The sequence below is a fragment of the Podarcis pityusensis genome (genome assembly GCF_964106645.2).
Source record: "Podarcis pityusensis genome assembly, chromosome: 13".
NCBI lineage: Eukaryota > Metazoa > Chordata > Lepidosauria > Squamata > Lacertidae > Podarcis > Podarcis pityusensis.
This window is the reverse complement of record NC_138038.1, coordinates 24,148,583-24,176,577: the sequence shown is the minus strand read 5'-3', so window position 1 is coordinate 24,176,577 and position 27,995 is coordinate 24,148,583. Positions and strand designations below refer to the sequence as shown.

The 27,995-nt window shown below is 47.7% G+C and overlaps 3 protein-coding genes across 16 annotated transcripts in view; 2 read left to right on the top strand and 1 right to left on the bottom strand.

Annotated features, from left to right (window-relative positions):
• Positions 1–8,873, top strand: part of LOC308462075 (corticotropin-releasing factor receptor 1) — a 71,138-nt gene extending 62,265 nt beyond the window's left edge. For all 6 annotated transcript variants that reach the window (XM_080979442.1, XM_080979444.1, XM_080979446.1 and 3 more), the window contains 5 exons: positions 109–181; positions 4,511–4,596; positions 5,583–5,718; positions 6,498–6,539; positions 7,786–8,873. In XM_080979442.1, the coding sequence (XP_080835568.1) occupies positions 109–181; positions 4,511–4,596; positions 5,583–5,718; positions 6,498–6,539; positions 7,786–7,926 (478 nt within the window). In that variant the 3' untranslated portion in view covers positions 7,927–8,873. The remainder of the gene's footprint in view (positions 1–108; positions 182–4,510; positions 4,597–5,582; positions 5,719–6,497; positions 6,540–7,785) is intronic.
• A 1,891-nt stretch (positions 8,874–10,764) lies between these two features.
• On the bottom strand, positions 10,765–25,267 carry LOC308462044 (uncharacterized protein). Of its 7 annotated transcripts, none has more exons than XM_080979340.1 (7): positions 25,151–25,267; positions 23,641–23,687; positions 22,352–22,468; positions 18,299–18,415; positions 17,688–17,762; positions 15,614–15,868; positions 10,765–13,895 (listed from the first exon to the last, which is right to left on the bottom strand). In XM_080979340.1, the coding sequence occupies exons 4-7, from the start codon at positions 18,330–18,332 to the stop codon at positions 12,382–12,384; spliced, it is 1,878 nt and encodes a 625-aa protein (XP_080835466.1). In that variant the 5' UTR covers positions 18,333–18,415; positions 22,352–22,468; positions 23,641–23,687; positions 25,151–25,267; the 3' UTR covers positions 10,765–12,381. The 7 variants fall into 7 exon arrangements, with proteins under 7 accessions (XP_080835466.1, XP_080835463.1, XP_080835465.1 ...); XM_080979337.1 differs by lacking the exon at positions 25,151–25,267 and adding an exon at positions 24,206–25,093; XM_080979339.1 differs by lacking the exon at positions 25,151–25,267 and adding an exon at positions 24,978–25,093.
• A 403-nt stretch (positions 25,268–25,670) lies between these two features.
• Positions 25,671–27,995, top strand: part of SMARCD2 (SWI/SNF related BAF chromatin remodeling complex subunit D2) — a gene marked incomplete at its 5' end in the record, with an annotated part of 31,145 nt that continues 28,820 nt past the window's right edge. For 2 of the 3 annotated variants that reach the window (XM_080979380.1, XM_080979379.1), the window contains one exon: positions 25,671–25,847. In XM_080979380.1, the coding sequence (XP_080835506.1) occupies positions 25,671–25,847 (177 nt within the window). Of the gene's footprint in view, positions 25,848–27,235; positions 27,269–27,995 lie in introns of those variants that run through there. The other variant, XM_080979381.1, reaches the window with a different exon arrangement.

Genomic DNA, 27,995 nt, shown 5'->3' with positions numbered 1-27,995 from the left:
ATCCTGCGTCAGAAATGGATTTGAGGCCTGGACTCTGGTTCGGCTTCAACCGTGGATGAAGTTAAATCCTCACTGTGGTTTCTTTGTGCTCTGCATTCCGAATTACAGGTGCTGGTTTGGAAAACGAGCAGGGATTTATACTGACTACATCTACCAAGGTCCCATGATACTGGTGCTGTTGGTAAGAGCGGAAGTCCCTTCCTTCCCACTCTCAATACTTTCTCGGGGTACAGTGCTGGGGGTGGAGGCTGCTTTTGTGGCTAAGGTGATGTAAGAACAAAAGAGGCCAAGACTCCAGTACCTTTTCATAATTGTGCAGAAATGGAAGCATCGGCAGCAAAAGCTGATCATGGGGGCCGGGCCGATCCGTCGGTGGGAAATTCTGCACTAAAATTTCCTGTTCTACCCAAATACAATAGCTCTGTCATTCTCTTGCATCTGGTCCTTCTGGAAGTAACCCCCTTGCAGTTTTGCAGTTTTTTGCAGAATGCCTAGGAGGGACACTTTTAAAATTTATTTTCAGCCAAACTAGATGTGATGCAAGCCGTGCATGAAGTTAAACCAGGCCTGATAGTTTCATCTTCACACATCTTAGATGGGAAGGAACCAGAGACGTCCTCTTGGGCTGAAGATTAGGGGGGCCCAGCAGCATGGCATGCCTGTGACATCACATGCGCATAGTTGCGAGGAGGTCTTGCCCAGTGCCACGCAGCTTCAATGCCCACGGTTCCTCCTCTCTCACACTCAAGAGGAGCTTGCCTTTGATGCTGTGCTGGCTCAGCTGTTTGGCCTCCTCTACCCCCTCAACATTTGCAGGGCTGAGACCCCTGCTAAGGAATATTGAGGGGCATGACGACAGTCTGCTCCCTAGAGTCAACACTCCTGGAAGGGACTCTGAATTTGATCACTGCTTTTTTCACTTATGGTTGGGGGGGGGGGAATATTGGCTCCAAGCATATCTTCCCCTGCAGGTAAAAAAGTTTAAAGGGGACAATTTCCATAAAGGCTGACTCCCTTTGGAATAAAAATTGTCCAGACTCGTAATTATTATTCAAAGCTTTACTAACCAAACTTCTTCAAAAACAGAACAAAAAAATCAATGGTACACCCAAAACGTCGTATAAAGCATGTACATATCCAAGAATATATTCTTAAATATATAATTATAACCAGAGCTGAGATTAATGCTCTGTCTTTCCCATAGCATTACACTGCATCCAGCCTGGAGAGGCTTCTTATTACATCCTTCTCTCACTATGCCTGGGAACAAAAGGCAACCCCCTTCAAAATGGCAGATTTGCAATTGAATACCCTAATCATGTGATCTAAAGTTAAACACTCACGTGAGTGCTAGCAGAGAACAACAACAGTTAATTATCAACCCAGCTAGAGGCTGAGATAGAGCTTCCTTCTAGCGGAGTATACGCCAGTGGAATTTTCCGATGTTACACCCTTAACAACATGCATACAGGCGTTCTGCATTTCAGTGTGTGATTAAACAATTAGCACTCCACACCTAGGGTGGCCTGATGCAAAGGAGGGGACTTGCACCTTTAATAAGTTGCATAGCAAAGGGAATTTTCAGCCGATAGAGCCTATGTGACAAGCTCCACCTGCTGAAATAAACAACCATTAAAGATGCTGGAGGCCCCCATCCCTGTTTTGTATTTGACCACCTGATCCACATCAAATTCAGACATGGTTTTTAAATTTAAAAAATAATAATCCAAAGGTTTCCTGCATCACATCTAATTGGGCTCTTCCTTCCATCTATCCCTCCCACTCTTCCTTTCCTTATTGCTTTTGCCATCTTGGCACAATTTCTATCTTGCGCGAGCTCAACACTACCACCGGCACTGCTACCAACTGAACACAGCACAATTCGCACACCTCCCCTGCCTCCAGCAAATTTGTTAATGATGTTATTTGATGAGGATAATAGCAGCCGCTATCAGGCAGCCTAGGCTGATACAGAGGCCTGGGGGGGAAAGTCGGAGGCGATTTGTCTAGTTAGAGGGCCTGCCGCGCCGCCTGAGGAGACTGCTGCCGCCTCTGCCCTCTGGGCAGCCACTTTGTAACACTTCCTGAATCCTCATGCCTAATTTCCCCCAGGATTAGTGCTTCTGGAGGAGGCCAGAGAGCGAAAGAAGGCATGAGGGTTCCTCGCGTGTTATCTGGACAAATGTTAAATCAAAGCAGCCTCTCTCTGGGAGAACTTTCGGTCTGAGCTGGGCTCGATCCCATTCTTCCATCTCAATCTCATTCTCTCTTTGTCAGAGACAAAGTAAAGTAGGGTCTTCATTACTTCTTCAGAAACCCTGAATCACCTCCCAGCATTCCTTTGTTATGTTAGAAGAGGCCATTATTATTATTTTTTGCCTTTTCTTCATCTTTTTTAAAGCACTCACCTGCTCGCTGCAGGCAATGAGAAACTCCACATAGGTGAGGGGGCTGGTGCAGAAAGGACAGATCCTTCCACCTCTCCCTCTGCTCGTCTGCTTGATAGACAGTAACTTTTGAACAAGCCCACAAAGAGGCTAGCAGCTTGCGTTTTCCATCTTGGTTGCACAGGAGGGGCATTCTACTGGCCTCTTAGCAGACTAGTACAGTCATACCTTGGGTTACAGATGCTTCAGGTTGCGTTTTTTCAGGTTACGAACCGCCGAAACCCAGAAGTACCAGAACAGGTTACTTCCAGGTTTTGGCGGTCGCGCATGCGCAGAAGCGCTAAATCATGCTTTGCACATGCGCAGAAGTGCCGAATCATAACCCGTGTGTGCACAGACACAGGTTGTGAATGCTGCAGATTGCGAACATGCATCCCGCAGGGATCACGTCCGCAACCCGAGCGTCCACCGTAACTTTGGCTTATTGACAAGGCTGGAGTAATACTACAGTGCTTGCTATAATAAAAAGCAAGCCAAATGCATAAAAACACTTCTGAGGGGTTTTGTGGCATTACTATAGAACTCAGAAAGCTCAATTTCATATATAGGTGCGATCCATTTCACATGCTGATCTCACTCCCGAAACACAAACGTAAAAGTGTGTGTGTGCTTGTGTGTGTGTGTGTGTGTGTGTGTGTGTGTACATATAATCTTGTTATGAAGACATACAGAACATTTTGAGAACTTTCCCGGCAGGGTGTGACAGCATAACCCTAACCATGTCTACTCAGAAGTAAGTCCTGCTGAATTCAGTGGGACTTAAGTCACAGATAAGTGGGTTTGGGATTCCGTAGGCTTTTAAACCTATAGTGTGAACCTGACTTGAGAAGTACAAGGCAAGTGAAATGATGGAAATGAGGGCTGCTTCCCAGGTAAAGGAATCCAGTTCTCAAATGTTCCTCTCTTCCCATGGAAGGAGGTCCTTTAAAAAAACAAAACAAAGCAAGAGATGCATCTTTCTTGTGACACGCTTCCCTCCTAATTTTTTCCAGCGTTTTGAAAACTGGTTTAAAAGGTGCTGCAGGGATTTCTTGGGAGTGGCGTGGTAACTTATGAGTTGGTGGTGTTGAGGCAATAGTCACTGGGCATCCCCCATACCCAGCTTCTTCCCAGCTCTCTCTGGGGATCTGCAAAACCATTTTTGTTTATTTATTACTCCTTAAGGCAGGAATATATATATATATATATATGGGCTGTCAAGCCCACCCCTGCAACTCTTAAAATGTTAGATCTGTCTTTACTTATAGCTGTGGGCCAAAACAAGAGGGTTCGACAAATACAAAATGCTGCAAGTGGAATGGAATGTCATTGACCTAATTTATCAGCAAAACCATCAATCACATTTGCTTTAACAAACTGCTCTGCAACAAGAAGTAATTCAGCATTTACTGGCAGGCCAATAAAACAACCCAGCTTGAAATGGGAGGAAACCCTCTACATCTCTAATCTTCGCAAACAGTGGACAGTCCAAACTGAAAGGAGAGATGGAGCTTCTGCAGCCAATGAAACAGATTTCAAACGGCCATATACAAATTTCTGTGGCCTGATCAGTAAATAATTTTACTGTACACACCTACCTTGCTTTTCATAAAGGAGCTTGGCATATTTTGGGGAGACAGATCAATTATCTGAGAGGGTTTATTTTGCATCACATCCAGAATGTGGTTGTCACTATACCCCCGCCCCAAACTCCTTATTTCCACTCCTAAAAAGCACTGACTCCGAAGTCCAACTAAGCTCTGAAGACTTTTAAAGCAAGATTAGATTTCAGATTAATATTGTTCTGTCAGATGAAATAATGGCCATTTGTTTTTGCAATACCTTAGAGAGTAGCTCCCCCTAGCGGAAGAGAGAGTAAACCGGACTGGAAATGTTACTTTGGTTGAGATCCATTCAGGTGGTTCTCAAGCACGGACTGATTTTGAAAACTTGCCCTAGAGAACAGGTGTGCACCACCCTGATGGGGGGGGGGGGTTTGACAAAATGTCATTTTGCATTGGTGGTGGAGGCAATTCTTTATACACTTACTCCACCAGTTAATCTCGTTTCTGTGTCTATTCCAGATCAACTTTATCTTTTTATTCAACATTGTCAGAATCCTGATGACGAAGCTTCGGGCCTCGACCACCTCAGAGACAATACAGTACAGGTATCAGTGCAAGAGCACAGGTGGGGAATGGGTGGCTAGAGTTTATGATAGGGGCTATGCTAAACCACTGTTCTGACTCCTTGACTCAAATATATTGTGCAAATTGATCAGGTTTCTATTATTGCTTTGCAGAATTAATTGATTCTGTTCACCGTTAAGAGTACTGAAGAGAAGGCCCACTTGCCCTCCCTAGCTACAGAAAGCCCTGCTCGCCAGCCCTTTTAACTTTTAAAAGGCACGAGTCTGGTAACCCAGATGCAGGAAGTAAGGCTCAGGGCTTACTCTGAGCCAGAGGTCAATTCTAGAATCTGCTCTGAACCGGGACCAACCCTCTCCCGCTTGGACTACTGCAATGCGCTCTACGCGGGGCTGCCATTGAAGGTGACTCGGAAACTACAACTAATCCAGAATGCAGCTGCTAGACTGCTGCCTGGGATATATCATACTGAGAGCCAGTGTGGTGTAGTGGTTAAGAGCGGTAGACTCGTAATCTGGTGAACCGGGTTCGATTCCCCGCTCGTCCACATGCAGCTGCTGGGTGACCTTGGGCCAGTCATACTTCTCTGAAGTCTCTCAGCCTCACTCACCTCACAGAGTGTTTGTTGTGGGGGAGGAAGGGAAAGGAGAATGTTAGCCGCTTTGAGACTCCTTAGGGTAGTGATAAAGCGGGATATCAAATCCAAACTCTTCTTCTTCATTTTCAAGTGTTGTTCTTTGTGGAAGGTTCCCTGCAAGTGGAAGTCTAAGCACAGCAGGAGAAGTTCTAGCTATCCTTCTATTTGCTGCTATAGCTTCCCATTTGCAGAAAGTGGTTTTGGAATATATATATATTGTGATCCTCGCCTCAGTCCATCCTTTGGACTCTACCACCTCATTCCCACTTCATTCTGCTACATGTGTAGATCCAACCCTAACCTTTGGCGAGGGGACACTGGGGTGCCGGTTTGGAATTGATTTGGATTTTAAGTCCTGTGCTCTTCCTTCAGAAAAGCTGTGAAGGCTACCCTTGTGCTCCTTCCTTTGCTGGGCATTACCTACATGCTTTTCTTCGTCAACCCCGGTGAAGATGAAATATCCCGGGTAGTCTTCATCTACTTCAACTCTGTCTTGGAGTCCTTCCAGGTACGGAAAACCTTGTGGAAACTAGAGCCCAAATGCATTTGGGGTTAAGGGGTGCGAAATCCATACAGAATCTTATAACTCAAAATTGCTTGCAATAACTTCAGTGTATTTATGTACTTATTTTAGATGTTGTTTTAAATCGCATTATCGCCACCCGCTGGCGATTCCAAACTAGGGCTTCTGTTGGACATATATGGGTTTTAGAAAGGGGAGGAACCAAACTGAGAGATCAAAATCAGCAGCATTAAACTTCCTTAAAATTCGCTTGCAAGGCTTATCTCCCAAGGATTGACTTTCATATGGAAAATTTGTAGCAAAAACAAAAAAATACTTAAATCTGATTTGGGAATTTGTTTTGTTTTGGCTCTGGTAGAATCACTGCACGCCCAGCTCCAGGGACTATTTACTAACCTCATCATGTTCCTCCTCCTCTTCCCAGGGCTCTAGGAAACCTGCTTGCATGGTCCAGATCTCAGCATTGTATTTGCAAAGTGATGAGATTGTGCTGTTGAGCATGCAAAGAATTCATTATGTGAAGATTGCATCTCATTCCCCACTCTGTGTCTTTTCTCTCTCCCCACCCCACTCCCAGCCCATCTCCCAAACATCTTGGATTATAAGGCAAGGTTCACAGATCAAAGTATTGAGCCCTGGCACTTGCCATTTAAAAATGGGAAATAGCCCCATAGGAAGCGCCCACAGGAAACACGGTGCAAAAGGCTGCAGTTATTTCTCTCTTTCCCAAAGCTTGACTATGCTATTCTTTCTTCTCTAATCAGGGCTTTTTTGTCTCTGTCTTCTACTGCTTCCTGAACAGTGAGGTGAGCCAAGGTTGGGGAATGAGTGGGCAGAGATGGGGGAGGCTTGCTGGGTCTCAACTTGCATGCTGCCCAATCTATCATACAGCCTTTTGAAAAACAGATGAATCGCCAGATCAAGGGGTTGGCCCAGGGGCAAGATCAATTACTATGGGCAGAGACAAATCAACCCAAAGCAGAGGATGAAACGTCATGCTTAGGAGAACAGGATGAAGCAGTACAAACTGCCTTTATGTCAAAACATCCCTGCAGGGGAATGCTCAGGAAAATGACCATGCTACGATGTCTCTCCCTTTGAGCAATTTTTCTATGACCAATCCATTTCAAATTGAAGAATTTTATGTTGCCCCCTCTCTTGCTGTCTGTAGGACTCAGGTGGAATAGCTCCAGGAAAGTTGAGATTTTACACTGCATGGTGACACTCACATTTTTAAAGGAATTTTTTTTTTTACATATTCATCCTTGGCGACCCTATGGAATCAGAGGTGGCCATTAGTCCTGATTAACTCACCAGTAGCCTACTAATATAGGGACACGGGTGGCGCTGTGGGTTAAACCACAGAGCCTAGGACTCGCCAATCAGAAGGTCGGCAGTTCGAATCCCCGCAACGGGGTGAGCTCCCGTTGCTCGGTCCCTGCTCCTGCCAACCTAGCAGTTCGAAAGCACGTCAAAGTGCAAGTAGATAAATAGGTACTGCTCCAGCGGGAAGGTAAATGGCGTTTCCGTGCACTGCTCTGGTTCGCCAGAAGCAGCTTAGTCATGCTGGCCACATGACCTGGAAGCTCCCTCAGCCAATAAAGCGAGATGAGCGCCGCAACCCCTGAGTCGGCCACGACTGGAGCTAATGGTCAGGGGTCCCTTTACCTTTACCTTAGCCTACTAATATAAAGTGCAAGAAGGCTGCTAGTCCTACAGATTCACAGAAGCACCCCATGCTGTGAATAACTTTGGGAAAGGATATTTTCAGTGTGTACAGCCCCTTCTACCGCCGGGAACAAAACCCCAAAGTTCTTCCACCTGCTGAAGCTTTCCTGTAGATGTACTTGGAACTCCAACTCCCATCAGCCACAGCCAAATGGACAGGGACGATGGGAGTTGTAGTCCAGCAGCACCTGAAAAGCTGCTGGTGGTCTGTCCCCCATCCCTTCACAAGCCTTGTTCTCCATTAAATCTGTCACCCCTTTTTAATTGGCAGATGACCCCTTTATTTACAGTACATTTATGGGTATTTGTGGTGTGTCCCCCCAGGTTCGCTCTGCAGTCCGGAAGAGATGGCACCGGTGGCAGGACAAGCACTCCATCCGAGCCAGAGTCGCCAGGGCCATGTCCATCCCCACCTCCCCAACGCGCGTCAGCTTCCATAGCATCAAGCAGTCGACGGCTCTCTGAGGCTGCTCCTCTGAACCGTGGGGCCAATACCTTTTGCTGAAGTTGTGGGACAGGACAGGACATGACTTGCCAACTGCAAGAGACAGGATTTTTGTTGCCTCCCCCTCCGGAGTTCTGGCTCAGAAGTCCCCAGAGATTGTCGCCTGCATTCTGTTGGCTGAAGCCTCATATTCTACGTGGCTAGAATTGCAAGTCTCGGGAGGTTCTGGTGGCTCTGAACCGACAGGAAGTCGGCGGCAACAGCCCCAACATCCCGTTCTTCGAAGGTGTGGCTTACTTCACTTTCCCATGCCGTCTGGAGCCCTTTGGTCAATTCGCTAACAGATTGGGGAAAGGGTTACGAAATCACACAAGTGTTGTGGAAAGAGCAGAGGGGTGGGTGGTTCACTTTCCAACTAAAAAACAAACAAAACCCTCCACTGGAGTTGATAGATAAGCAAAACCAAAGGAAGAGGTTCTTTTTGGGAACTCCTAGCTACAAGATGCCGAGTTGGCCATTGACATATTTTACAGGATCTGAATGGTTCAGGAAGGATACATATGTGGCAAAGAGCCAAAAGCACAAACTCTGAATTCAGGGCTGCCGACTACCTGATCCTGGGGATTGAAAAGAGCAGGTGGACATCCCCATCACACCTGCTTGTCACCTTCCTTCGGACATCTCTTTTAACCATTTGTGAGAATGCTGAGCGGGAGCCAACAGTGCCATTCCAGTGTTCTTCCTCATTCCAGCTGCTGCAGCAGCCGCCAAAACAGGAGCTGATGCCTTGTAAATCCTCTGACCTCAGCAAGGCAACCAACCCAGTATTTCCATAGTCCGCTGAATAGTTGTTTCGGTTTGCACCAAACTTATGCCCATGGGAAGCCCCCTTGAGCCCCAAAGTGGAATGAGGGTATTCATGCGTTTGTTTTGATATCTCTGAATAAAGACCACCATCATCCCAGTCCCTGCTTGCACTTTTCTATTTTTAAGAATTATATGTTGGAGAATTGCTCTGAGTCAGGCCCTTTCTCCTACCCAGGGGAACCAAGCAAGGCCTCTGCATATTCTGTAATAAGCACCACACACATGTGTATATGAAACAACACTGGACACAAAATCCAGCAGCCTGAAAATCTTAGCTTTTTGTTAGTTTTGAGTTTTAAAAACAAGCGTCTAGTCCTTATACATGTCAAGATAGATCTGAAAATAAATGAGCATGATATACGAACTAGGTGAGATCTCAGAAGCCAGGGAGACTGAGAAGGATCCCTGTGCTGAGGAGGAAATGCTTTGTACGCCTTTCCCATGATTAACAAAATATAGGCCAATTTGTATAGCTCACACAGGTCACAGCATCTGAGAATTCAGGTTGTTGCAAAATTTGGGTTTACTTGATGTAGGAATCTTATTTTGAACACAGCATATGGTCTCATGCCAAGTTTCACATCGGAGAGACAATGGATTCATCATGAGCATTTCAGTTGAGGCTCACTGGTCAAACCCTAGATCTACTCATGCCTTTTGTGGGATGTGGTTTATCTTGGTGACTGTGCTAAGTACCCATACCAGTGAAGTGCCCAAATCATCCTTTAGAAATGGCCTAGTTATTTGTTAGTAACTTGGAAGGGAGGAGCATGTGCAAATGAAGCCTTGGTGCTATCAGGAATTGATACTGAATCCCTGCATCAATGGTCCATTACCTATCTAGACTCTTCTAGGTGGCTAGCAAGAATACCCAACTCTATTAAGTTTAAAACAGGCCTGCGTAACGTACGACTCACCACGCCTAAATCGCAACCTACCAGCAAATCACTAAACTGAATTTGGTGCCTGTGATTGCAAAACCAGTTTGGATCCTAACTTAAGTCATATTTTAGTCGCACTGAAATCAATGGACCCAAGTAGGACCTTGGGTTTCTCCTCCTCCCCCCCCCCCCTTCAGGTTCTTTCACCATGTCACTAATGAGCTATGTTCAGCTTGGTAGCCACAAGTTGTTTGGACCTGGAATGTTTCTATTACTTTATCAAACCATTCAAGTACTATCCCAACTGAATGTAAAACTCCTTTGGCAATACCTATGGGCTAACCGCCTTGCAGCAGCAAAGCCTTGTGTGAATATGTTAAGGAGGGCCGTGAAGAATGACCCACACCCAGTATCTTAAAAATAATCATACTGTTCGAGGTCTTCTCCCTCTCCATAGCTAAAATGAATACTTTTCTCTCCCCAAGAACCCTGCAAAGCCTAGCTGATGAGCACCACTTTTTTGCTCTGACAATTCGCACTAAAACACAAACATGTCTGTCAATGCTCTGTCACAATATTTCCATTTCCCTACTTTTCTAGATCAGTTAAAGGACAGGAGAGAGAATTGAGCCAATCAGAATGGCTTTAGCTAATTGGTGCAGACCTACTCAGAAACTCCTATTTGGATCCATTGGGGATTACTCCCTGATAAGTGGGGTTAAGGCTTGCAGCCTAACCTTTTAAACTCTTCCAAAACAATGGAATCCAAGGTACGTGAACAGAACCCAAATTTTCACTTTTTATCAAGCTAGCAATGCCATTCCTGCAGCTGTGCTTAGGACCACTTGTTTCCCTATTCATGTTTTTAAAACGCACATAGGTCAGAAAGTGGCAGAAGATGTGCATTACAGTTGCAACTGTAATGACAACTTTGACCCCCCTCCCTCAAAAAAAAAAAAGAAAACTGCACAAATTCAAAAAGTGACACATTTTCCCACATCCAGACACTTGTCAAATGGAGGCAAATGACCTTGAACCTAGCAAAACCCGGGTTCTGAGGATCTGTCCTCACCAAACCCGAAATACTTGTACAAAATTCACATTTAAGTCTTGAGAGGTGCAAAATATCTTCTTTGGGGGAAGGGAGTTGCAAAATATTCTATTGGATTCATTTACATCTATAGTTTTGGATTCATCGTTTTTCTGTGTTGGTTAAAGACACTCCATGCTAAGATTTGATAAAACAAAGTTCTACTGTATTAGTCCTAAATCAGTTATTATTAACCCCCTCCCTACTCTAGAGCCCTCTGATCCCACCCCTAGCCATGAAACACCAGTCCAAAAGGTACCAGGAATGTACAAGCAACTGGAGAATTAACACTGGTCTGGTAAACTACCATAGAGCTGGAAACAGTCCTAGAGAGTGGTACAGGCCATGTGGGGTTGAGCCCAACTCAGCAGCAACTTTACCATTCTCACTAGAGCTGGAAAACATATGAGGCTGTAAAAACCAGACTCCCCACCCACCCCTAACTCCGCCATTGTTCTAGTCCACAATTCTGATCAAAGCAGATCCCTCCTGCTTTTCCTCCTCCGTCAGCCTGCTTTCTCGGGAGCTAATGGTGAAGGAAGCACTATAGCCCCTTTTGAAGGCACCAGCTGTTTTGTCCCATATTCAACAAGCAAGAACCGAGTTCAAATCCTGACACAACTGAATGGACCATTTCTCTGCTTCTGAACTGCTCTGAAGAATCAGTGAACATCCTCCTTGCTTTTTGGCTTGTTTCTTACACTGTGGTCCCAGATCTTCCAGGGCTTGGGCCTTGCCATGAAACTTCTTTACAGGCAGAAGAGAGCAGCACGAGCTGTGTTGGGTCCCACAAGCTGCACACACAACCCACTTCCCAGATTATGCCACAGTCAGCGTTTTTTTTCTGTGAGAGGGACTCAACAGCATGGCCAAGAGTGCCATCTCGTCTCGGGAAGTGGGGCCAAGCACTTGGGAGAAGCCTTGTTGAGCTTTTCTTCCCGCAAAAGGAAACAAAGGCAGTCTGGTCAAGGAGAGACAGTCAGCCAAGAAGACCCAGGGTTAGAGTGTCAGGAGGAGCCCTAATGACATTTACAAAATTATAGGGGTGGGGTGGGGGGGGAGGATAGGTGAACATGTGCTTGGACGATGTCAGGAGAGCAAGTATCCGTGCGTGTTTGTCTCAGAAGTGCATGCCGGTGATCCTACTGTGTCTCGCAAGCAACAATGACGGCTTGCAATGGTTAGCTGCGATCAACCCGGGGTGCTTCCCTCCCCAAATCCACAAAGGTAGCCTACCTAACCCCTCTCCCGCAGACTTTAAATAATGTGCCCAACAGGGTCACACTGATTGGTGCTAAAGAGCCCAGTCAAAAGTCCAGGGAACATAGCTGACATCTCACCCAGGGTCTTGGCATGCCCACCTTACTCCCTCCATCTCACCCACAGAATCGGGGCCCTACGCAGAGCCTAGCAGGCTCCAAGGAGGGGGGGGAAGCAAAAGAAAACCACCAGGCTTCCAAGCAAACAAGGGTTGGGTCCAAAAATACGAGCTACTGCCTGCTGCCTCCCCTGCTCCTTTGGAAACTGGTCTGCCCCTACTGCATCTACCCAGAGCTGGGCCTCTGAGGTTCAACCGAGGAGCCTGCTGGTCGCGAGGGAGTGACAAAGGGCAGGGATACAGGAAAGCTACAGCAAAATCAAAGAGAACTGGAACAGAAGGGGAGGCGGGCGGAGGAGGTCACGGCCCAGGGAAGGCCCAGCGAAGCAGCACCCACAGGACTTCGGCCTGCTGAAAAGACAGGCTCGGATGCTGGTGGGCGTGGGCCCGCAACATGTGCGTTGGAGCAGGGGCGTGACTCCAGGGCATCGGACGCCCCTTCGTGTTCAAGAAGGGGTGTGGTATCTGCTGCGGAGGGGGCCAGCAGACGGGCACTCTGGTGACGAGAGGCAGTGGTTGCGGCAGGCACGCTGCCGTGGGTGCGCTGGTGGCGTTTGAGGTGCGCCCGGCGAGCAAAGCGCTTCCCGCAGGCTGTGCAGGGGTAGGGGCGCTCCCCGGTGTGAGCACGCTGGTGGATGAGGAGCTCGGAGCGCTGCAGGAAGCGCTTGGCGCAGACTGAGCAGGCGTGGGGGCGCTCCCCGCGGTGCATGCGCCTGTGCTTGCTGAGGTTCGAGCTGACGCTGAAGCGGCGGCCACACTCCGTGCACACGTAGGGCTGCTCCCCGGAATGCGAGCGCACGTGGATGGTGAGGTCGGAGCGCTGCAGGAAGCGCTTGCCGCACTCTCCGCAGCCATAAGGCCGCTCCCCCGAGTGCAGCCGCCGGTGCTTGCTGAGCGCCGAGCGCTGGGTGAACCGCCTCCCACATTCGCCACAGGAATAGGGCCGGTCGGGTTCTGGGGGCGGGGAAGGGGGTGGAGGTGGCGTGGCCAACCCCCCGCCACACTCCACGCAGCGGCGCGACCGCCGGTGGCGCTCCAGGTGGCAGCCCCAGCGGAAACGGCGCCCGCAGTCACGGCACTGGTGAGGCTTTTCCACTGCGTGGCGCTGCTGGTGCCGCTCTAAGTTGGCGAGGATTCGGAACCGCTTGCCACACTCCTCGCAGCCGTGGGGTTTCCGGGGCTGGGCTGAAACAGAGTTCCCGCCTGGCAGCTGGGTAGTTGCTGCCCCTACAGAGTTCAGAGGCAAGGCAAGAGAAGAGGCGGAGGCAGAATCCAGGACAGGAGCCAAGTCGGAATTTGGAGGTGAGCTGGATCTCTGCGGCGGGACGACAATGGTCCTCCTGCATGGCCCGCAGCGGTGGGGTTTCTCTCCTGCAGGCGGGCGCCGGCGTCTCTGGGTGAAGCGTGGTTTCTGCCATGCTGAGAAGAACTGGGCTCTTTCGCCAAAAGGCGGCCAGAGTCTCGCGGCATCCTGGGAGTCCCGGCTCATGCTGTGGTGCGGGCTGCAGCCAACGCTCTCCCGGGGCTCAAGGCCTGCCCCCCATCTCGTTCCCAGAGGGCTCTGCTGGTGGACAAGGCTGTTCTTACACCCTCTGGCGTCCCCATGAAAAATCTTCCCTGAAATGGGTTGTTTTTGGCCTGCCACCAGCCCTGGGCACAAGAGGGGCACCTGCAGCTCATTCGCAACTGGCTTTCTAGACAGGATGGTGGGTGCTTCCAATGTTCCAGCATGTGAGGCCTCTGAGTTGTTCTGCCCACCTGCTTCATCACCTGCTGAGACAGAAAGGTGGATAAATTTCTGCACCTTGGGGCGGGGGGAGAACGCAATAATGTCTACAAGGGGGAGCTGGACTCACTCTTCCATATTCCTGAGAAGGTGCTCGTGGTCAGATCGCAAGAGAGGCTCTGCAGCAGTGTGAATGCTTTGCATGTAAAAGGGCCCACGTTCAATTTCTAAGCCCTCCATCAAAACATCTCAGGTAATAAAGATGTCCAGCAGAGACCCTGAAAACCTTTTTGAAAACAAAAGACAGGCTGGACCAGGGGTAGGGAACCCTTTGCACCCTGAGGGCCATTTTCCCTTCTAGGGAAGCCTACAGGGGCCAGCTGACAGCGGTTGTCTGGGCCAGAGAAAAACGAGGCAGAGCAACAAACACTGATTTTACCTTTGTACAGCAAGTAAGTACCTCTTTACCCTGGCTTTTGACACTTGAGATGCCTGTTTTTAGGACCTACATTATTTCTGTGAAGGTAAGCTGCCCTGGGACCTTAGGGTGAAAGGCAGGTATAAATTATAGTAATAACAGCCTTCTTTCCACACACATCACACCCTGCTCTATCCTTCGTTATTAGAGTTCAAGGATACTTTCTAGCCAGGCAAACACTCTCACGGAGGGTGAAAAGCAGGGCTGGTGACATGTGTGGGGATCCCAGGGGGAGGAGGGGTGGGGTCTGAGGAGAGTCCTTTGGGCCAGATAGGTCTGTAGGGCTGCATTTGTTCCCATGGCCTGAGGTTCCCCATCCTAGCAGAGATGTGGGTTAAATGGTTTGGCTTGGTATAAGACAGCTCTTTAGGAATGTGTGGAGGCAGTTGGTACATTGGGCTCACATCATTTAGGCCCCATAGGTTAAAACCAGGCCTTTATACTGCATTTAACATTAACTGCTACTTTCGCATGGGTGTCCATACCCCTCAGGGCCCAAAGCACTATCAATAAAGGCATTTTTCCTCCTCCTCCCCACACTGCAGGAGAAGACAGGGATTAGTGATATTTTTGTTCTGAATTATTGTTGGGTTTCTGTTTGTTTGCTTAAAAACAAAAACCAAACCAAACCAAAATTTGACCCCAGGGTAGGTTAAAAGTCAACACATTTGCAGTAAATTTGGTGAATCTGAATATATCTGGAAGTTTTCCACTACAGCCGTACCTTGGTTTTTAAACAGCTTAGTTCTCGAATGTTCTGGCTCCCGAATGCCACAAACCCAGAAGTGACTGTTCCGGTTTGCAAATGATTTTTGGAAGCTGAACATCTGATGGGGGTTCCGAGGCTTCCGATTGCTTACAGGGGCTTCCTGCAGCCAATCAGAAGCTGCACTTTGGTTTCCAAACATTTTGGAAGTCGAACGGACTTTCTGGAATGGATGCCATTCGACTTCCAAGGTATGACTAAGTTTTATTTGAGGGCAGAGGTGCTATGCAGAAAAGAAGGGTTTAAGTGGCAGGGAGCAGAAGGATGGGTGTCCAAGGGGAAAGGCTAAGCCAGAAAAAGCTCACACTGCACACGATGGCAGAGGGTTTCGAGCAATATCACATCGTGGTTTGAAATAAAAGCAGGCAAATACTTGGCCGCACATCTTAAAAACAGTTAAGAATTAAATGGTAGTGTCTGATTGCTGCAAAACTCGATCCTGCCTGCCACACCCCTTTTCAGCTGCCCAAAGCAAGGTGGCCAGGCCTCAGCGTTCCACTTGCCCCAGCTGATGCCCTTACCTCCAAGGCGGGGGCTCCGGGTCACCCTCTTGCGCCGCCTGACTCTCCCCTGCTGCTCCTGCTCCTTCACCAGCTCCCTCAGCATCTTCTCCACTTGTGCCTTGCCAACAGTCTGCAGGATCACCCCGAGCTGCCTCCGGAAGTCCGGCAGGATCCCTTCTTCACTCGAGCCGACTGTAGCTGCTGCTGCCGCCGCTGCTGCTGCCTGCCCCTGCAAAGGTGCCAGTTGCCCTTGCTCAGGTTCCATTTCTAGCCCTGGGAAGAGGGAGAGAAACAAAGTGAAAGGAATGCCAGACTCCGCTGTGAATGGAGGGCCCTAGGAGCCCCGTTGCCTATTCTAGGCGTGAGCTAATTTACACGGGGGCAAGGCCTGCGAAACGCTGGAGGAGGATTGTGCCCTTGGGACAAATGGCGTGAGTTAAGACAAGACGGCTGTCTTTGTCTGCTCCAGGGTTGCTGCAATGGGACAGGCCGTTGGGTCGTCATCCTGGAGACCCAGAGCTGTTCGTGGCAGGGAGGAGACACAGCCAATCAGGAGAGTGAGGATGGTAAAGGGAGAATTTGACGGTTTAGCCAAGCAGCTCAGAGGCTCTGCTCTAGGTGAATTTCTCTGCTCTCGCTTGGGGTGGGGAGGTTACATATGCTTCAGGTTACAGGCTCCGCTAACCCAGAAATAGTACCTCGGGTTAAGAACTTTGTTTCAGGATGAGAACAGAAATCGTGCTCCGGCAGCGCAGAGGCGGCAGGAGGCCCCATTAGCTAAAGTGGTGCTTCAGGTTAAGAACAGTTTCAGGTTAAGAACGGACCTCCGGAACGAATTAAGTACTTAACCTGAGGTACCACTGTAGCAGACTTTGCTGTGAGCGCTTGTCACCACCTGAGTCAGAGTACCCGACAGTTTGCAAATGAGGTTCCATCCTTTCTGCAGCCAGTGTTAGAAACTCAAATAAACCAAGGTTACAGTCGCCAAAATGGAATGTCTAGTTGCCATTTTGGGACAAGACGGCTCTAAAGTCTTATTTTTCCAAAGGACTGACTGACTGTGATTATCAGTTAAACATCTGGCTAGTTCAGATGACAACCTTGAGCTAGATTAAGAACTCTGAGAACTTAAAAGAAGAATAGTCCACATACATTCCTGTCCCTACCTCTTTTTCTTAATGGTGACATGGACCATTCATAACATAAGAATATTCTTCACAACTGTGAGCAGGGCGGTGGGAGTTGGGAAAGTGAAGATAAGCTAAAGCAGTTAACTGTAATGTTGGTCACTGCTCCTTCTCAGGCGGCACAGAAAAAGCATTTTGGTTCCTAAAATTCATTCTGACTGTGCAGGTAAAATATAACAGGATGGGGTACTAGTGTGTGAAAACAGCCCAGATCCAATGATCCCCAGGCATGCACCTCCAGATGGTGGAGATGTCAGGCACCATCCTGGCTCCTAGGCATCTTCACTTGGCTGCTAGTGGCCACTAGTCAGGTCCAAATGCACCTGGTGCCTGGCTAATTTCAAACACTGTCTACAACTATTAACAAACTGAAATATTTAGGACCACGATTGGAAGAAACTCATACAGCAAAACACAGGTGGAGAACACCAGGGCCCTTCAGCTCTCTTTGGGCCTTCAGGAATTTCCTCAGGCCATACTACCTCTTCCAAGGCTGCACACCACACCGGCCCTCTTTCATGTCCTCTTTGAATGCTTTTGCCTGGCTGGAATGTGCCCTTGACCACTTGTTTGCCTGGATGGAGAGGTGGGTGTGGGGTGTGCGTGTATAAACTCCTGATTTCTGCATCACCCGCTGTACGCAAGGGTAAGAGTCATATCCATCGCTCTGTCTGCTTCTGCCTGGCCCCACCCACTACTGGCATGTGGCCCTCAGAAGGTTGTAGCCAAAAGTTCCTGCTGCCCTGCAACGTGGGAGCAAATTCTAGCTTCCCTTTCAGTGCAGTTTGAGAAGGGAAGGCTTACAGCTCACAAGGGAGAAATGAGTTCCACTCTTTTAGGTAGTTGAACAGAGGAAGGATTTGTAGCACACAATTTCTTAAAATCCTATCGAATAAAGGACTTACCAGGAGCCAAGCCTCGGCGCCCTCGGGTCTCTGTGAAGGCAGTTATCCGGGGCCAGCTAATGGCAATTTCTTCCGCTAAGAGGAGAAGAGCAGAAAACAGGTTGATAAACCAAACAAGATATTTCTGGAGGATAAAATGTTTGGTTAGGCAGTGGCCTTTGGATGCTATATAGCAGGGTTTCCCAAACTTGGGTCTCCGGCTATTTTGAAACTACAATTCCTATCATCCCTGACCACTGGTCCTGCTAGCTAGGGATGATGGGAGTTGTAGTCCAAAAACAGCTAGAGACTCAAGTTTGGGAAACCCTCCTATATAGGGGAGAAGGTAGTGACTTCTATATGGCCTTAAAAATCAGCAGCTCTTTCCCACCGCAAAAAAATGTATATAAACCAATATGTGGTCCCCACTATTTTGTTGGCGTTCATCTGTCTTGGGAGACAAGGGAAGAGAGCGCCATTGGAGGTAAAGTCGGTGATTGAGGCAAACTGGCATCATGACACAATTTCCATGTGATGACTTGAGATGCCACAGAGCTATTTTTAGTTCTGGGTAGATAAGGTTCGAGTTCAAGTCCGGCGGCACAGACATTTTAAGCAGTGGGATCCCTTACCCAGCGAGATCACTGTTTCATAGCTCTCCTGCATCTCGGCACACACGGGTACTCTCTCGCCAGAAATGCCTGGAGTCCTTCTTCTTTCTCTTGGCAAAAGAGGCTCCTGACAAGCACCTAAATAAAAAAAAAGAACTGAAGGAGTTTGTGCCACGTCACGTTTTAGAAACCTTTCTACGGCAACCCAGTGTTCTTGATAATCATATCCATGTAGCAAGGGTGTGAGATTGGAGGAGGCAGGTGGGGCAGAAAGAGAAAATGATGTTGTGGGAGGGGCAAACTCTGTCGTATTGAGATGGGGACGGGTCTGATGAAGTGGCTTGGGCCTTGCAAAACTTTGGGATTGCATCCTTCTGTACATTTTCTGGGATATGCTGGAAGGGCCCTAATGTGGGTGCTTTCCCCTAGGGAGGTGAATTCTATGGCTGCTTGGTGCCAAGCTTTCTCAAGAGATGAGTCATAATTATGGAACAGCACTCCCAGGGAGGCCTACCAAGAAGCAACTCCAATGTTAGTCAAACTCAAGAGCAGACCCGCTGAAATGAATGGGCACCACTTAGCAATCTATTCTAAGTATGACTAACACTGGATTCAGTCATGTCTTATTTCTGTCCCCAGGTTTAAGGCCTGTTTATTCTTTTGAACAATTATATTTTTAATTTTGTTGGACTGGCAGAGCATATTTGCACAGCGTTTCTAAGCTACTCTGTGGCTTTTAGGTTTTTCTTTTTATAATCACTATACCATTTAAATGGCTCCTGAAGAGTTTTCAGAGCACTTCATTAACCTCTTGGTAATCCACATAACAATCCGGTAATATAAGATCAGCTTCGTTATCCCCATGTTGCAGATGGGCTGGGGAAAAGACTGAGGCTGAGAGGTAACGGCTTGTTTAAGGGGATCCACTGAGCTGGTGGACAAGGGTAGAGATATAAATTTAAATAAATGACTGCTCAGCATGGAAAACCAGTGACTTTTACTGAGATGTGTACACCATACAATACACCAAGAGATTTAAAAAGGGGAATGGAACTGAACCAACTAATCAACAAGCTATTATTACACAACTTGTATTGTGGCATCCTTGAGGAAGGAATGGGAAGAGCATGTTACACTTCGTGATGGGATTACACATTTGACACACCTACATGTGGTTAGATGCTCTTTGTTATATACACAGTGCACTATCTCACTGTACAGCAGTCAAACACTACAAAAGTCTGTGCTGTCTCTGGCTCCACCAGACTGTAAGGTAACTGAACCATGAACATGTCCATATATCGCTACACATTATTAGTCCTTGGAAAATCAGACCAAGGGAATGTTGCAATAAGACACAAAGTAATTACAGGGAATAAGTTAGTTACCTAAGACTTGTTCTCCGTTGTTTACATTTGTAAAAAAAAATGCCTGTAAAGAAACCTGGGCCACTTTGGACATTACAGTATATCCAACCATGTTTTGTTTACATAATTCCATAATTAATGTACTAAATCATGTCAATTAATTTTTATGGGTCTGCTCTGAGTATGACTAAAACAGGATACAACCCTGTGGTTTTTAGGTATATACCTTAAAAAACACACCCTCAAGTATACATCTAAAAATCGAAAGTGTGAATGTGATGAACAACTGTTTAAAAACACACAAATCACACACCTTGTTGTTGAAAAGCTTGGACTGACCACAGCTCCCTATGGGGGGGGGGGGTTGGAAACCTGGATTTCTGTGTAATGTGCAAAACAGCTCTTCATTTCTCTGTACTGTTAGTACTTTGTGTCCCCAAAACTGTTTGTTTAGTTATATTTTAGATCATGGTTCAAAATCCCCTCCAGGCCAGTTGGCTTGTCTGGTGGTGAAAAAACACATGCACGTTCAAAGGACAAAATATGAGCAAATGCCAGAGGGGCAGCGGAGTTTGTTGTGGCAAATATAAATCTTGTTGCATCCTAAAGGCAAAACAATTATATTACGGTAACACAAGCTTTCGTGGATTAGAAACCACTTCCTCGACTGCATGGAGCGTTATCCCAAAGGGCCCAAGCTAGTGTTAAATGTCTTCTAACTCTCTACGGATACTTTAAAAATAATTTTAAAAATGCAGCGTGGAAACAAAGCTACCTCACTTATGAGAAGAAGTCCATGCAAAAAGCTGTGGGGGTGTTACAGAGGAATCGGGGCAATTCCTGGGGGCGCGGTGGGAGCCGGAGAGAGGGAAAGAAGCCATAAATTATGGGGAGGGACGTACTTTGTTGGGAGGTAGCATCTTTTGAAAATTGAGTAAGGGGGACATGGGCAAATGGGTGCAAAGGTTACAAAAGGCAATCGCAATGAACTGGGCCGTCCTTGCCACCCTTCAAGCTGACTCTCTTTCCCACATTGCATGAAACATCGCCCCCCGCCCTTCTAAGTCCAGGATCTTCGTGCAATGTCTTAAGTCCTGGCAGCAAAGGGGGAAACGGCTGCATCGAAATGCTGTTACCACCCCGCACCCTCCACCTCGGGGTCCATCTATGTCCTGCACAGCCTCCATTGTTTCCTCCTTGTGAATCGGACCTTGCAAAGGCGGCGACGGGAGGGTGGGGGCAGAGGAGATCGTAAAGGCCGGGTTGATCTTTTGCACCCCACCCCCCACCCCCGATCATTTACCTGCACCTAGCCAGGGACTGCAACGTGCGGCCTGCCTGAGAATGGTGAAGGCCGATTACAGAGAAATCCTCGCCCCCTTGCAGGGAGCTGGGATGAGAGGGGGGGGGTCTTAGGGGAAGCAGCTGCAAGCTGCAAAATCCAGGAAGCTCAATTCCACATCCTGGCTAGAGAAAAGAATAAAGAGAGAAAGACCTCCCCTTTCTCCTTCGGCAGCTAAGCAGGCCCTCTTGTGGCTGATGGGGTCTCTCTCCTGCATAAGGGACTCGGTGGCCGGCGCTCTCTCTTCCTGCTTCTCAAAGTTTCTGTCCTTCTTTTGGAAACTGGTGGGTTAAGGATTCTACCAAGTCATTTTGTGTTCCACATACTGTATAGATCAGACTCAATGCAACATGTGGATCCGAGTGATCAGGAGCCATGCTGTAGCCGCTTAATCCTTATACTTCGTAAAAAAACCAAATATATCCTCCACAAAAACAAACCCAGTACTGTATTGATCAAACCCTATTTAGGCCGTACATACGTGCTGTTGTTTTAAGATGTACAATGACTCAAATTTAACATATAAAGTATGAAAGTATACAGAATATTATTGTTAAAGGACAGTCCCCCACCTTTGGTAGGAATTTCTCATTATTCTGGTCCCAAGTTTAACAAGAAATATCTAAAATCGTTAACTTTCTGGATAGCTTATCAGCTGGTTAGAAGCATGGTGCTGACAACGCCAAGGCTGCAGGTTCAATCCCCATATGGGGCAGCTGCATAGTCCCACATTGCAGGGGCTTGGACTAGATGATCCTCAAGGCCCCGTCCAACTCTATGATTCTATGATTCTACCTGTTCAGGTTTCTCCACAACTGTCATTACTGAATATGCAGACTGATATCACAAAAGCTTGGCACTCTAAAGAACCTTTGACATCCATGCTAGCTGCTGCTGGGATTTCAACAGGCCAGCGACGGAAAACTTTGGAGGGGGGGAAACTACATTTCTCTTTGTGGCATAAGAACTTACGGACTTTGGCTATTGTGGGAAAAAATAACACACCAATTGCAGGTCTCCAGAGGGATTGGAAACCCAGAATGCTTCTACATCCTCTGACAGGGTTTTATTTCTTATGCTTTGGACATAGATGGCCAACGTGCACCATCTACACCAGCTCAGGAAAAATGGATGTCTTGGTTTATATTAGTGTGTTACTACTCCCGACCTCTTTTTTTACATACGGTATGTTATGGTGTCATACTCTGCTATTGTACTTTTACGTTGTCGGTAATGGTCATTATGCTTCAATAAAACTTTATTTATTTATTTATTTATTTATTTATTTATTTTAAAAGCTATTGTTAATAGGACGGAGTACCAGGGTACAGTGGCAGAGCAGGAGGGGCGGGTAGCATTGCATACCTGTCTTCCCAACGTGGAGGCAACCGGCCAGGGATGGTGTCTTGAGACAGTGATGACGCCTCACTTTCAGTTTCTATGGAGTCTCATAGACACTTGGCAGCTTCAGCTCAAAACCTCCTGAAGGAAGGAATGAAAAGACAAATACTGTACGTACTCACTTTGAGCCAACGTCACCATCACATTAGGGCGCTGCTGAAGGAATTGCACTGCCTGCCAATGACCTACTAGGCTAGGTTCAAGATGCTGGTATTGGTGTACAAAACCCTATACAGCCTAGCAGGATACCTAAAAGATTGTCTCATCCTACACATACCCATCACTGAGTTCTGTAGGAGTAGGCACAGTGCAGGTACTATCCTGTCAGGGGCTCCATTCCACATATCAGACAGAACCTACCCTATTGGCTTTTCAATGCCTGCTAAATATGTGGTTTTGCATGCAATTGCGTGTGTGTGTGTGTGTGTGTGTGTGTAGTTTTTAAAAAATGTTTTATATATGTCATTATAATGCCAGTTGCTTTGAGGTCCCTCGCAATAAGTGATTCATAAATGATATAAATAATAATAGCCAACCTAAAGGGTCTGTAATGTAGGCGGCAGAAACATGGAACACATGTGGGGGTAAAGAGAGTCAAAAATAATTTTGGAAAGGGAAATTATTTGGACAGGTCAGGGAGGAAAATTAACGGTTTGAGGATGATATTGATTGAAGGGGACATCATGAGGGTTTTTTTTTAATGCAGTGAGGCTGTTCCCACCTCTGCCTTGTACTCTGTTCATGACTTTGGGCAAGTAACTTCTCTCCATCTAGTCCAGTACATCTGGCCAGCCTTCCTGTTACTTGCGCTCTGCCATCTGGTAGGTATTCAAATATACAGATATTCCTGAAGGTTGTGGCAAAGGGATCCTAATCTACCACTCCCAGTAAAGCCACAATGTGTGGCAATGTCATAAACTTTATTGACCGGCATCCGGGATGCAGGAATTTGTGAAAGGGAAAGACAGATGTGTGACACGGTCAACCAGTCACTCTAGCAATGCCTTATCCTGAGCCTTTGACAATGAGAGAAAAGAATGAGCGGTGCTTGGTGTCTCAGCACACCCGCATAAGTGAAGGGAGAGACTGCAAGGACTGTGATCATACCCAGAAGAACTCGGTGTGTGCAGGAGCAGCTTATTCAGCTGCCTGTATCTGAGCTGTGACCCCACAAGGCCAAAGTGCTCAGGAGTTTATGGCCAGCAGTGGTTGAAGCAGAGTGCCTGGCCTTTGCCAACAGAGAGCTTACCTACCTGTGAGGGTGAATGCTTCCCCTCTGTGTAAGAGACACTGCTCCATGCTGTTGGAGGAAAAGAGTGTTACAGCAATACCATTCTGACAAGACAATCACATAAGGCAAAGGTGGTCTGGGAGGTAGGGGAGACATTTACAGGCAGCTTGCAAACTTCAGCTCAGCAAGAGCTGACTGCAAATTAGAGCATAGACACTTAGGGTGGGCGGGCATCCTGCCACTACCCTCTCCCAATTAACCTCCATCTCCAGGGCCCACCCAACATTATATCACCCTAAGTTTCAGGTTTGGGGCCTGAAATCTTAAAGAGTTTGGGGTAATCCTGACCTGGCAACCCTAATTAAAATTGCTATTGATATAAACATATATATTAGATATAGGCCCAGGCCACTTTAAGTGGGGATTTGAACCTTGGTCTTCTATTCCAGCTCCTAGCCCAACACTCTGACCATATACTACACTGGCTCACAGGGTCATCTGGGTCCTCCGGCCATCTGGGTTGAGGGAGAGAGCAATGAGGAAAAGGGCTTGCTGGTGGCATGGTCTCCACCAGCCTGACATCTTGCCTGACATCTGCTTTGGCCTTCTTGTTTCCCCAGACAAAAATAAATGAGTACATGCCACAAAACGACAGGATAATATCCATTCTCAAAACTGAAATGGCCATGTAGAATGTGAAAGGCCTACAGTCTCTGTTAGATGCTATTTACCTGTTTTCCAACACCTTATTCAATAAATAATGAAAAGAAACGTGATGAAACACCGGTAGTGGCAATGAGAACCCGATTGGATGCCTTTCTCGTTTTGCCTCATTGGCACGTTGGCACAGGTGAACAGGTGGGCCCTCCGTTAATATGCCAGGTTGTTTATTTATTAAAAATATAGGCTGCCTATTTATGAAAACATCTCAAGGCAGTTTACAGTAAAATCCATTAAAAATACCAAGCAAAAAACACACCAGCAGCCTTAACAGCCAGTACGTTTAACTGCATTACAGAAAATGGCTGGCCTCAGTGGTCAGCAAAGGCCTAAGTAAACAGGTACATTTTTAACATGTGTAGAAACCACATCCTAGTTGGCACATCATGCCTCACAGGCTACCGTGGGCACCAAAACAGAAAATGCCCTCTATCTGACTGATCCCATGAGATGAGCTTTCACTGGCTCCTCATGACCTTAGTAACCAGGCAGGTCTGCATGCGACGTTAAAAAGCAAGTCCCATTTCTGCCACTGGGAATTTCCCAGTGAAGCCAGATGAGAAAACTGCCTAGGGTGGCTCAGGCTTAGCCAACCGATATCTTGCTGTCGAAGGGATCGAGTATTTGTTTTTATTTTACCTCACACTAATTTGATGTGTGGCAGGGTAACTAAATGATAGGCTGTGTTTAGGTGCATTCTTCATGTTTGAAGTTTTATTCTGTTTTTAATGTTCTGTTGAAAGCCGCCCAGAGTTGCTGGGGGAAACCTGGCCAGATGGGTGGGGTAGAAATAATAAATTGTTGTTGTTTACTTATTTATTTACTCCCCAGGAAATGTGCCAGGCAGTGAAGTGCGAGATTGAAAGAGTTGCTTCCGAAAACACACAATGCTCCAGGGTCGTGCGGTCAGCACACTTTGAAGGCTGAGGGGACCCCCCCCTCGCAGACGCACTTTCTTGAGGGTGTGAAGCCCCTCTGGATGCGGAGTTGGGGAGGAGGGTTCCCATGTGAGAGAAAGAAGGAGAAGCGAGCCCGCCCAGCCCCGCGCGACCGTCTCTCGGGAGGCGGTTGCTCGATAGTGGCGCCTCGCGCGCAGGGGCCCGAAGGTCCCGAGAGGCGCTTCGCTCGCTCGCTCGCTCCCTCCCAGGCTGGGCTCTGGCGGTTGCTTGTGAGGAGGCGGTCCCAGAGGAGGAGCCGGGCAGCTCGTTGAGAGCCGCCCCGCTTCGTCAGCCAGCCAGCCAGCCAGCGCCGCTTCCCTTTTTTTCTGTGGGGCGCGCTCGGAGCGCCTGACGGCCGTTGCCTCCTCTACCGACTTCCTCACTTCGGCTCCCCATGGCCGGCCGCGGGGGGTTTCCTCTCACGCCGCCGCCGCCGCAGCCCGGGGGCCCCCCTCCGGTTGCTTCGGCGGCGCTGTCCGCCCTTCCTCCGCCAGCTCCGGGGCTTTTGCGGGGACCCAGCCCGGCCGGGGCCACCCCGTACCGGGCCATGGGGCACGCGCCTCCGTTCCAGGTAAAGCGGGGGCGGCGGGGCACGTGCTCGCGCGCGTGTTGTGTGTTGTGTTGTGTTGTTGTTGCGGGTCGCTCTCGAAAGTGCCGCGGAAGGAGCGCGAGGTGGAGGAGCAAGCACGTGGGGACGTCGGGGTTTCGAAACGCGTGAAGGGATCGTGGCAGTTTGTGCGTGAGAGAGAGGAGGAGGGAGGGAGCAATGCAGGTGGGGAATACACGTGGGATAGCTAACTCCCTGGAAGGGAGACGTTGCCGTTCCAGGAGTCGGATATGGGGGTTCAAGGGGGGCGGCTTGCGGGGAGGAGAAAAGGAACGTGTGAATGGCTGGGTATGACTGAGATCGGTGAGGGCAGCAGGTAAGAAGAGTTTTTATCTAAAAGGCCTCCTGGCAGAAGCGAGTTTAGGAGCTGTGCGTGCGGCTACATGGAGAGGGTCTGGACTGTATTTGGCAGGGACGTCCCAGTGTTGGGATGGTTGCTGAGTCCGAGAAGTTGGAGCAATATCAGATAGCGTCTGCTGAGACGGAAAGGCATTTGGGGGTTGTGGGAGAGAAGCAACTGTGAAACTTCCGGCTGGAATCTGAATTTGTACTTTTTCTTTTTCTTTCCTTTCTTCTTCTCCTTTTAAACCCAACGTGTTTTGGTCAAGTTTAAGTTGCCTTGTTTAATGTACTGTACTTTTAATGTGTGGTGTGCTTTTAATATATATAAAATATATATAATCTAGCCAGTTAGTTTATGATGGCTTAAGTAGTTCATTTTAAAGTCTTACGTACCCTCAAACTCTCATAAAGGTAAAGGTAAAGGGACCCCTGACCATTAGGTCCAGTCATGGCCGACTCTGGGGTTGCGGCGCTCATCTCGCTTTATTGGCCGAGGGAGCCGGCATACATCTTCTGGGTCATGTGGCCAGCATGATTAAGCCGCTTCTGGCGAACCAGAGCAGCGCATGGAAACGCCATTTACCTTCCCGCCAGAGCGGTACCTATTTATCTACTTGCACTTTGACATGCTTTCGAACTGCTAGGATGGCAGGACAAACTCTCATAGTGGTGCTTAAAATCTAAACATAAATTGGAGGGGGGACGGGTCATTGAAGGAAACTGAGGTCTTAGGTTGACACTCAAAAGTAGGTGTCTCTGAACGGAGGTGGGGGAAAGTTTGCTATGCAAACTGAGGGCTTCTCAATGAAATCCTGTGTATGACTCCAGGTGGGATTTAGATTTCCAGCCTGTGAAAGTCTTGCAATGGTTTTGTGCAGCTGGAGGCTTGGATTGTGTGGAGATGTAGAAAGCGTACAATCAAAATGCTGGTTTTTGTTCTCTAAGCACCAGGTGTGACAACTAGCTATGAAGGCAGAGCTTGTATCTGTTGATTGAGTTTATCAGAACTTGATGTAAAGAGCCACATGGGCTTTCTTAAGCAGGTAAGGAGAAGAGCTTATTTATTGCATTTATATCACACCCTTTTCTCCAAAAAGTACATGGTCCACACACCCCTCCATAATCTCCATAACAACCCTGTGAGGTAGGTTAAGCAAGAGGCAATGACTGGCCCAAGGTCACCTAGTGAGCTTCATAACTGAGTGGGATTTGAACCCTAATCTCTCAGGTCCTAGTCTGATGCTCTTAACCACTACACCACACTGGCTTCCTAGAGTACTTCTGCTATAGGGCAGCTATATAAATTAAGTAGGTAAATAAATATAGGGAAAGCATAATGTCACTTAGAGAAAGATCTGAAATATTTTCCTTGAAGCTTGAATTTGTACTTTTTGGCTTGTGGCTCAGTCTGGAGCAGAATTCCCAGCCGCATTCCGCTTTCCCTACCACCCAACCTTTGATTATAAAAGTCTTTGTATATTAGAAGAGTTGTATTCTCAGCAGTTCTTGAAGTAAGGAGATAGTATTACAATCTTAGGTGGCAGACCGGGGAGCGGGGGAGGGAACAATGACACGCAGCAATAATGACAAAGGCGGAGGGACTTCTGGAGGTTAAAAATATTTTGTTGGTTTAGAGAAGCACACTATGGGTACATCTTCAAGACTGACAGATGTAGATCAGTTGTCCCTTAATGCAGCTTAAAGCACTCTCCTGTGCTTCCAAATAGGATGAAAAGAGTGCCAAGAGGGATTTTGTCACATGCTTTAAAA

Coding starts and splice junctions, on each gene's coding strand:
- LOC308462044 (XM_080979340.1), bottom strand. CDS start 18,332: ATGCAGGAGAGCTATGAAACAGTGATCTCGCTGG. Junction 15,869..17,687: donor GCGCCGAGGCTTGGCTCCTG/GTAAGTCCTTTA, acceptor CCCTCTTCCCAG/GGCTAGAAATGGAACCTGAG. Junction 13,896..15,613: donor CCGGAGCCCCCGCCTTGGAG/GTAAGGGCATCA, acceptor TTTCTGTCTCAG/CAGGTGATGAAGCAGGTGGG.